The sequence below is a fragment of the Sphaeramia orbicularis genome, chromosome 2, assembly GCF_902148855.1.
Source record: "Sphaeramia orbicularis chromosome 2, fSphaOr1.1, whole genome shotgun sequence".
In the NCBI taxonomy this organism is placed as follows: domain Eukaryota; kingdom Metazoa; phylum Chordata; class Actinopteri; order Kurtiformes; family Apogonidae; genus Sphaeramia; species Sphaeramia orbicularis.
Window position 1 is genome coordinate 807,588 of NC_043958.1, and position 11,262 is coordinate 818,849.

Below are 11,262 nucleotides of genomic sequence, written 5' to 3' on the forward strand. Positions count from 1 at the left end.
ATCGTAAATCCAGAATAATCCCAGTGGAACATTGTTACTGTACTGGTTTCACTGGTTCAAACGGTCAAACCTCGGTGCTTTTATGGTGAAGGTCTGAGTGAAGTCCATCCTGTTACATAAGCTGGTCTGTGGGTGTTCACTGACACTGACCGAGCCCACATAAAACCAGGCCCCGGCTCCATCAGCAGCAGTGTGATCCGCACGCTGCACAGGTGCACTCTGGGAAATCCACCGCATCGACATGCAGACGATTTTTGGGAAAAATGGAACGGAGACTCCAGAGCCGGTGAAAGCCCAGGTCAAAGGTAAAAAAAAAAACAAAAACCGTGATCTGAATAATGATCATTATAATCTGTGGAAACTAAGAAAACATGCAACATGTGATTCTCATTAAATTCTTCAGTTTTACTTTAAATGATTAATACTATTTACTAACGACAAACACAACAAAAGTATTTATTGGACTGAAAGAACAAATAACTTTATAATCGTACAGTATTAACTTTATTCTTACTCACATTGTTCCATTAATTAACATTTAGTGAATGCATTAATTAGCTTCATCTACACCTTATTAACGATTAACCATCTGTTAACAGGTTGTTTAGTGACTAATATAATATGCACTGATTAGCATTAGTTAATGTGTTCAAGTTAACTAAGATGGAAACTATTTCATCCTTAACAGATGCTTCTGACGTTTGTTTGTTTGTTTGTTTGTTTGTTTGTTTGGCAGGGCCAATGCAGTCAAAAATAGTTGCAGCTAAGTCTAATGACATTCATTTTGTCTTCTGTTAATGTAATTATACTTTTTTTTTCCTTTTGTTCAGACCAAGGTTCTAATAGTCTTGGATTTTTCATTGTAGTTTGGTTTTATTTAGTTTAGACTTGTTTTCTGTAATTCAGTTAGTGTAAAGTCAAACTGGTTTTAATTCACTGTGGGAAAAAACAGAGGAAGGAGAAAAAGGAAAACCATGAGTGTGTGAGATTCAGAGGCCACAGGTCAGGTCAGTTCAGTCAGGTCCACACTGGGCTCAGTTGTGCGCTCATCATGCACACTGCTGAAGGCTGCAGGTGTCTCCAATGAGGCAGCGCTGCAACTGATAAAAGGGCGGAGCAGACACCGCTGCAGCTCCTGTACAGACCACAGACTGCTGACAACAGACGTTTGGAAAGTGTGGAGGGGCAGCCGCTCAGACTGTCTGTGAAATGTGTAGTTTCTGTGCTGCACTAGAACTGCCATCATGTGATCCTAGTGATAGTCTGACATGAATGTGCTGTTGTGTGTGAGCGCCAACGGGCTTTAAAGGGTTCAACTTAAAGCTGCCTGTTTGGAACTGCAGCGGTGGGTGGTTTTTGGTAAACAGGTGGGTTATTTGTGCTTTATATTAAATATGAAAATTATTTTAAATGTAAACTTGCTGGGCACAGGATTTCAGTTGTCTAATTACGTCAGTTAATTATAGTTACAGTAGTGAGTGTTGGGTTTAAATATTGTCAGTTGAGTGTAATTAATTGGATTTTCTGTTTCTGCTTATTCCATTTATTCAGACGTGTTAAATATATTATATATTTCTTGTTAATCAATTTAAATTAAACAGTTTTTGTATTGTATTTTATCTACATGTAAATATCTATTTTCCTATATAATGGTGATTTTGTTTTTATAGCATTTTGCACTTATTGGTTAATTAATTATTTGTTTCTGCGTTGTTTATTGTTTAAAGGTTTTCCACCTAAAGATTAAAAACCTTTACTGCATTCAGTGTATGTGCATCCAAACCACCTGTGCCTCTGAACTTTAATAAAAGAAAAAAAGAGGAAAAAGTCATCCTGGGAATCTTTGGAGTGAAGTCCAGTTGTCCAAACGTTTGTGCCTTTATTCAAGTTAGGGCAAACAGCAAAGATCAAACAAACCAGGACAACTTGCCAGTTAGTTTTAATTAGGTTTTAGAGCAGGTTTGCTAGTTTTTAATTATTTTCTAAATGCTTAGTTTGAGGGTTTTTTTTTTTTTTTTATCTTTTCTCTTCTTCTGTCGTTGTATTCAAATCAATCCCAGACAGGACTCTGCTGCTTTAGTCTCCATGTTTCCAGGTAGAGTGGGGACCAGAAGACGACTGGAAACCACAAGTGACGGACCCTTAAATATCATATGATGACAGCGGCTAAAATTGCTTGAGGGAAATCAATTTTATATCAATCCGACATTGACAAAGACAAAAACGAAGGGAATTTTATCCATAATTTTTATACGTTTTAGTTAGTTTTGTAAACACACAATACAGTTTCAGTTATCGTTTTTTTCTTTTATTTATAGTTTTATTTAATTCAGTTAACAAAAATGTTTTTACAGTTCTAGTTTTCGTTAACGATAATAACCTTGGTTCAGACAACGTATAGTTTTTAGATGTTACCTGTTTGACAGTGTACTTTTTCTGAACAAAAGAATAAAGACAAGTATAATTATAGTACTTATAGCTGCAGCTGATGTGATGCGTATAGAGTTTATAGTCGGTGCTGATGCTCAGCTCCAGTCCCTGGTGGGACTCTTCCACAACACTGCAGTACAATATCAAACACACATCATTTAAAACTAACATACCATACAATTCAATAATCCAGTGTTGCATTTATGAAATGAGGCATTCACTCACTCACTCTCCCACACAATATTTACATTGTTTATTCCTGAGTAATAGTTAATTACCTGTTAATTACCTGTTAGTACTTCTTATTGTATTAACTCATGTTCATGTGTCAGAACTGTGCTGTATTTGTATTTACTGCTGTTTCTATTAAAATGAGTCTTCACATGTGCAGCCACACTGGACACACAGGACCTGACCTCTGACCATGTGACCTCTGACCATGTGACCTCTGACCTCTGACCATGTGACCTCTGACCTCAGGCTCAGTCCCGTCCTGGCTCCAGGGGACGCTGTTGAGGAACGGACCGGGGAAGTTCAGTGTCGGCGAATCCGAGTACAAGCACTGGTTCGATGGGATGTCACTGATCCACAGCTTCACCTTCAGCAACGGTCAGAGCCGGGACACGCAACACGGCAACGACACGTCACCATGTCAACAATGTGTCAATAAGGCATCAACACATCAACAACATGTCAACATATCAACACGCCAATAACATGTCAACAATGCGTCAACAATGCCTCAACATGGCAATAACACATTTTCACCAACATAACGCATGAACAACGCATCAACATAACAAGTCGACAACTTGTCAATAACAGGTCGACATGTCAACAGTGTCAACAACACAACACGTAAAAAATGCATCAACACGTTAATGCATCAACACTGCATCAACTTCATCACAACACATCTCACCACATCAACAACACGTCAATAATACATCAACAATGAATCAACATGTCAACAACGCGCCAACATGTCAACAATGCATCAACATGGCAACAACACATTGTCAACAAAATAACATCAGCAATGCATCAACATATCAATAAGTCGACAACATGTCAACAATTCATCAACATGTCGACAGTGTGTCAACAACACGTAAAAAAAATGCATCAACATGTTAATGCGTCAACATTGCATCAACTTCATCACAACACATCAACAACATGTCAACAACACATCAACATGTAAACATATAAACAATGTGACACAACTGGAAACAGGTCATTACAGTTTCATGTTGATTCTGGTTTTGGAAATAACTGTGTTTGAGTTCTGTTTCAGTTCCAGGGCGGTTGTGTGTGTTTTTACCGTTTGTCGTCTGCTTTTCAGGTGAAGTGACGTACCGAAGTAAATTTCTGAAGAGCGACACGTACAAGAGGAACGTCAAGGCCGACAGGATCGTGGTGTCGGAGTTCGGGACCATGATCTACCCCGACCCCTGCAAAAACATCTTCTCCAGGTCAGACGTCGGTTCAGACCAACAGCAGTGAGTTGACGTTGTGTCAGAACTGGGTCACTTTTAAATGTCTGTTTCCACCAGAGCCTTCACTCACCTGTGCAACGCCATCCCCGACTTCACCGACAACAACCTGATCAACATCATCCGCTACGGTCAGGACTACTACGCCGCCTCCGAGATCAACTACATCAACCAGATCGACCCTGTTACCCTGGAGACCGTGGGCAGGGTCAGTCCCATTGTGCACTGAAATTTAGTATCTGAACTTTTTTTACACTGAAATCAAGTATCTGATTTTATTTTATTTTTGCACTGAAATGAAGTATCTCAATTGTTTGTCTCTGAATTCATCTATGTTCATAAATTTAGAAATAAAAAAATTCAGATGCAATAAATTCAGGTGCAAAAAATTCAGATAGTTAATTTCAGTGCAAAAAAAAAAAAAAAATCAGTGCTAGAAATTCAATGGCTTTTATAATTCAAAATCTGATGACGCAGATCTACTTCCAGAAGTCCAACATGCGGCCCGTGGACCAAAACCAGCCCTTCAGAGGGTCCAATCCCACCCACGGGATAAAATTACACTGAAGATATTAACAGTCGATGGTGTTCAACTCATTTTAGTTCAGGTTCCATTCAACACATTGATACCACCTGCCATCCTCCAGGACACACCCCCTTGAGACTGTCGCCATGACTTCAAATAATCAGACAGTGATATTAGCTCCACCCACAGACTTCTTTAACACCGCAGTAGTGTAAAAACAACACCCACATCAACACAACTCTGAAACCCACGTCCACATACACACATTTTAAAGACAATATGAGGGAACAGACGGAGGGAACGTTCTGGTGGACCCGCTCCTCAGACTCCTGGTGTTCTTCCATCCAGGTGAACTACAGGAACCACATCGCCCTGAACCTGGCAACGGCTCATCCTCACTACGACAGTGAAGGCAACACGTACAACATGGGCACCGCCATCATGGGTTTGGGACTTCCCAAGTACGTCATCTTCAAGGTCCCAGCCAACGCCTCCGGTACGTGTTCAGAAGCACATGTCCAACGGGTTCTGAGCGGTCCACATACTTCAGGTCACATGGTGCATATGAGATAATCCAGAGGTAATTTGGAGTTGACCCAGGTGTCTTTATCAGTCTTGTCGTTATCAACTCTCAGTGTAATTGGTTTATGATCAGATGTGTCAAACTGACTTGGGAAGCGACTTCCTCCACCTGGACCAAACATTACATAAGTGTTACCAAACACACTTTAAGGTGATAAATGTCATCTTGTCTGGTGTTCTGTATCTGATATAAGCCTGAACAGTTTGACCCACAGCTGTTCACTCACCTGCTCAACACGACGAGCCTGTGACGTGTCCGAACTATTAATGTGTATTTTTAACCTCATTTTGTCAGAATTACATGTGATGTTACATGGCCTAGGATTGACCAAAAGTGCATCCAGATGTTCCCCAAGTGCCCATTTTAGCATCGATTAAATAATTTAGGTTAATTATTTCCGAACCTGGTGAGCCGACTCCATCTCTACATGTGATTTTGTTCATTTTTGTTTCAGATGAAGAGCATAAGAAGCCAGTGCTGAGGAAAGTCCAGCAGATCTGTTCCATCCCATTTCGATCCACTCTGTATCCGAGCTACTTCCACAGCTTCGGAATGACCGAGAACTACATCGTATTCGTGGAGCAGCCTTTCAAACTGGACATCATCAAACTGGCAACGGCATATTTCAGAGGAGTCAACTGGGGAAGCTGCCTCAAGTTCGACAAGGACGACATCGTAAGGTTCAGCACAGTCACATGAAGAACCTCCACAAAACATCGACTAAAACAGAAACTGTCAACAAACTGTCGATTAGAGACATAAACCAACAACAGACGGTCAACTAAAGACAAACCGTCAACAAAATGGCGATTAGAGATATAAACTTCAACAGTCAACTAGAGACATAAACTGACAACAGTTGACTAGAGACATAAACCGACAAAAAACAGTTGATTGGAGATGTAAACCTTCAAACTGTTGACTGCTAACGTGCTAGCGTACTCTGTCCTTTGCAGACATTGTTCCACGTCATCAACAGAAAGACGGGTAAGGCCGTCTCCACCCGTTACTACGGCGATGCTCTGGTGGTTTTCCATCACCTCAATGCCTACGAGGACCAGGACCACCTGGTGTTCGACCTGATCAGCTACAAGAACAGCAACCTGTACGACATGTTCTACATGCACAACATGCGGCAGGAGACCAGTGACTTCATCCAGTCCAACCAGCACTTCAGTCCACCGGTCTGCCAGAGGTTCGTCCTGCCGCTCAACATCCACAAGGTACGACAGTGAAAACAGACCAGAGTCCTGGACGATCAAACTCTAATTGTTGCACCTTTCACATGTTTGACTTGAAGCCTTTTGTACGTTTTGTCTTCTTTAGTTTTGTCTCATCTTTTACCATGTTTCCTCCACATTCTGTCTTTTAAATCCATTGTGTTTTCTTCGTTTTTACGTCGTCTTTACCGTCTTATTGTGTGATCTGTTTTCTTTATTTTCCACAGTCATTAAAAGAGTAGAAGAAACGTTAGGACTTCTGTGTTTGTTTGAATCAGCTGGTACTGAGGACACTGGATGGAAGGACTCTTCTTACCACTCTGCCTGGTCACAGTTTATTCTACTTTTTCTTTCATTCTCCTTCCATCTCTTTTCCCAAAGCCTTCGTGTCATTTTAAAGGAAGCATTAAACGGAATCCCAAACTCTTTATACCAGATTTAAAACACTGATGTGGACTGTGGACCATATTTTAAGTCATGACCTCTGGAGGAACGCCGCCTCCTTTGCAGGATCAAAACTGACCAAACTCCTTTAAGGAAAGTTCATTCCTAAGTAAGAAAGTCTTGAACTAAAATGAACTTTCAACTCTGCTGTTTTTGGTCTTGAACAGTTTTCTTAAATGAATATTTTCTTTTATTGGTCTTTTTATCCATCTCTCATTTGTATCAGAACTAATTAATAATCAATTTTGATATTAGTAAAACATATCGTACAGTGTAATCAGGACGATTAGAAGGATTTGAGTTGGGAGGAGTTTTCTGTGGCCGTGGTAGAAATAGTCTTAGCAGTAGTTGTAGTAATACTCCTACCATGGCCTCAGGGTTCCTTCTTGGTCCGTCCTTGGTACCATTTGATTCAATCAGGTTATCATGTTCACGTACTCTTTTTTTTTTTGTAAAATCACTGTTATTCCGACTAATAACCGAGTTGACGTGGACTCAACAGGACTCGGTTCGAGGGTCCAACCTGGTGACTCTGACAGACACCACGGCCCAGGCACTGGTCCAGGAAGACGGATCCGTCTACTGTCAACCTGACGACATATTCCAAGGTTGGTTGACGACCGGTTCGTCAGTTTGACTCAACCCAAACCTCCGACCCTCACACGTCTGAATCCCTTCAGGTCTGGAGCTGCCGGGAATCAACTACAACTTCAACACCAAGAAGTACCGGTACTTCTACGGGTCCAGGGTGGAGTGGACGCCCCACGCCAACAAGGTCAAACACTCGGACAAAATCAGCTAAAACACAGACGACCTGACTTCATCTGTTTTCAACACCCAGTCTAATCACATACAGTTCAATATTCAACATGTGCAACAATTCACCTCAGGAAACTTGAATTACAGACAAAACCCCTGTTACTGTAATTAAAGCCTGCTAATACTACACCTGCTACTACTACTACCACTCCTAGTAATAATACTTCTTAGTACTACTACTCCTAGTCAGGGGTCGTACACATTTTTCAAGGTCAAATTCAAGCACTTTTCAGGGTCGTTCTCAAATTTGTCCAGCACAGTACCTTATCACTGCAGTGAAATTATCTCAGGATCTTTTTTTTTTCCCACTTTTTATCAAAATGATATACGCTGTATTATGCTATAAACATCTAAAATTATGTTTTATTATAGCAAAAAGTTTTGGAATGAAAGGAGAACTAAGTTTGATCCAAAACTCACTTGGTGTTCTTCAGACACACTCACACGAGACAAAGATTAAAATAAAAATTTGACATTAGATTTTTTTTTCTAAATGTATGACCTTCGTGAATAGCTTTGGTTTAGCATCCAACCTGACAGAGTTAATAAATAAAAAAATGATTAATTAATCCCATCACAGAGTTAGAATTACAAGTACTTAAACTACAATTCAAACACTTTTCAGACCTTGAAAACACAACAGTGGAATTCAAGGATTTTCAAGGATTTCAAGCACTGTGCAAACCCTGCATAATACTACTACAACTACTACCACTACTCCTAGTACTATTACCACTTCTCCTCCTAGTACTACTGCCACTGCTGCTAGTACTACTACCGCTACTCCTCTTACTACCACTGCTACTCCTACTAGTACTATTACAACCACTACTCCTAGTACTACTACCAACATCTTGAAGTCTGGTTCTTCCTCTCCATCATGTTCTTTTTAACATCTACTTTCTGTTTTTCTGCTTTTGTCATTTTCAATTATAACGTCCACCTACTTCCTGTGATTGGTGTAAAAGCTGTTTTCATCTCGGTTCTACTTGAACCAAACTGGACCGAGACCTAAGACCAGATGTCTGGTTCAGATCAAAGTCCGAGTTAAACAAAGCTGAAAGTGAAACATTTGACGGAAACTGAACTATTCGATAAAACTGAAGCACGGAGTACAAAGAAAACCCACCCTCTTCAGTAGCTGCTGCAGCAGTTTTTGACATTCTAAGATTCGTTGACCTCTGACCTCTGAGTCTCCTCCCACAGATCGCCAAAATCGACATCGAGTCCAGAACTCACATGGAGTGGCAGGAGGAGAACTGCTACCCTTCAGAACCGGTGTTCGTAGCTTCGCCAGGAGCCGTGGACGAAGACGACGGTAATGACTTCAGTCTTTGGTCTTTAATCGTTTTCATCGCGTTCCGTCGCCTTCATGTCGTTTTCCTGCTTTTCTTCCTCCAGGGGTGATCCTGTCGTCCGTCATCTCTCCAGATCCCAACATTTCTCCATTCATGCTCATCCTAAACGCCAAAACCTTCGAGGAAATCGGCAGAGCCTCGATCCCCGCCAGCGTCCACATGGACCTTCACGGACACTTCATTCCCGCCAACGTCTGACTCCGTACCGACGTCCGCAGTCAAATTCTTTATACCTACGGATCGCAAAGGTTCATCGTTCACCCCGTTAAGACCAAAGAATTGTCTGAAAACAGTCTTTGTCAATGGGTTAAATGTGTGTTTCAGGTTCTTTTTTACTTTTCAATGTTCTATATGAACTTTAGAACACAACATCCAGGAAATAGACTGTACCAGACACTGGCTTTAGTTCTTGGAGAAACAGTTGATCTGAGCTCCAGTTCCTGACGGTTCAAGACCAAAATACTGATTAAATCCTGGACAAAAAGAGCTGTCATCTGTGGTTACACAACATCAGTTCATTCCACTGTAGCTGTTCCATCTTTAGAACATTGCTTATGTAACACAGTTCATCATTTTGCACCAAAGTTCTATTTTTTTGTGATTTCTGACTCACAGATTTACATAAAAATGCAGCTTTTATCATGGACCTATTTTTCCAAAATCATGAAAAACTGTTACGGTGAAAACTGTTGGTATTAAAATGTGTTTAGAGTAAATATTCTACAGATAAAAAACTAAATTATATCTGAATTATCTTACTTTCTGCCCCGTTTGTCTGAAAATAGCTCAAAGTTAAGGATTAAATGGAGTAAATTTAGATCCTGTTTGATATAAACAGAACAAAGGTGCTTCCATTGGTCTAATCTTAGCAACAACGAATGACGTGGTTTAATTTGATCTGGATTTTCAGGACGAGTATTAAAAACCCCAAACCACTGAGGAGTTTCAAGTGTTGTGTCCATTTGTTTTGTGCAAATTTCATTTACTCGAATTGGAAATGAGGCGTGGATGTGTTTTACTGTCCTTGAACGCACCATCAGAGATTCTTCAAACTGTATCACCATGACGACACAGTGTGATGAGGAAGGAGGCGAGCTGATTTTCGCATCTTAATGATAAATCGGCAGGAAAATAAAACAAAAACAGCCAAACTGCGCCGATCTAAAGGTCAGTTCGGCGGTCGTCAATACTTGTTTTCATTGTGTCATTTCATTAAGTGATTTTTTTCTATTGTTTTTGATCCCAATTACACAAAGACGCTGTTTGAACTGAACTAGAACTCAACAAAAATAAAGTGACAACATGTCACATTTAAGACCAGAACCATTCATCTTTAACCTCCGAAGACCCAGCTATAGGTTTCACAACTTTATACAAAAAAACCCCAAAACTGTCCACCACAAAGGATATTCCATAAAAATTTTAAAAACCACATCTGAAAAAACTGTTGTTGTCATGATGTTTCCAATAAAGGCACTTATTAAATAAAAAAACAAAAAAAGTTTGGACTTTGCCGACATTTCCTGGGTCTCAGGAGGTTAAGCTGAATTTTATCACATTCAAGAAAAAAATACTGATATTTACACCAAGTCTAATACGATGAGAGGGTTAGTTTTTTTTGTTGTTTTTTTTTAGCAGAAAATGGCAAAAATATTTAACAACTAAAAAAGTCCAGTTCCCATCTGAGGTTTGACCGACATGATTTTGGTCTATTTTCAATCATTAGTTCTTTCATTTCAGTAGCTGTTCTCATTATTGCTGGAAAATAGGTTTAGTTTTCCTTAATTCAAGCAGTAATTAGTCATTTTAGCAGACCTGTCATTTTATTAGTCTGTCTGTCCATTCAACGACAGGCGATGTATCTGTTGGCAATTGGATTTTCTGTTCAGAAACAAAACAAAAACTAGTGGTGAATTGATTTTTGTTTTAAAATAGAATTAAATTGAATTTCAAGGTTTTTTCTTTTTCAGTGTCAAAACAGATAAACCAAATGTGCAAAAAAAAGACTGATTTTCGCTTTCTCTTCCTAATAAAAAACAAAGTTACTACCGGACAGAAATGGAATGGTTCATAGACATTCTTGGAGGGAGCATGTCTACGATGTCCAGATTTCATATAAACTGGAGGATTCGTACAAACCCATCGTTCGTAAGAATCTTTGTGATGGCATTAGCGCTCTTTCCTTAAAAGTGACAACATCCGGTCTCAGAAAATAGAGAAAAAAATAGGCATTTTTGCTCCGTTTTACCATTTCTGTCTGGTAGTAACTTTCTTTTTTGTTATTAGAGAAAATGAAAATCTATCCATTTTTTTAAAATCTGGTTCATCCGTTTTGACACTGAAAAAGAAAAATGCCTTGAAATTTTATTTGAATTCTTCTATTTTA

At 39.7% G+C, this 11,262-nt stretch overlaps 1 protein-coding gene across 1 annotated transcript; it reads left to right on the top strand.

Moving 5' to 3' along the window:
* The first annotated feature begins 104 nt into the window (after positions 1–104).
* Positions 105–10,037, top strand: bco1l (beta-carotene oxygenase 1, like). The gene is made up of 11 exons (XM_030153189.1): positions 105–305; positions 2,911–3,039; positions 3,776–3,905; positions 3,987–4,134; positions 4,801–4,948; positions 5,490–5,710; positions 5,992–6,258; positions 7,202–7,307; positions 7,380–7,474; positions 8,725–8,836; positions 8,920–10,037. The coding sequence occupies exons 1-11, from the start codon at positions 242–244 to the stop codon at positions 9,072–9,074; spliced, it is 1,575 nt and encodes a 524-aa protein (XP_030009049.1). The 5' UTR covers positions 105–241; the 3' UTR covers positions 9,075–10,037.
* Positions 10,038–11,262: the final 1,225 nt, after the last annotated feature.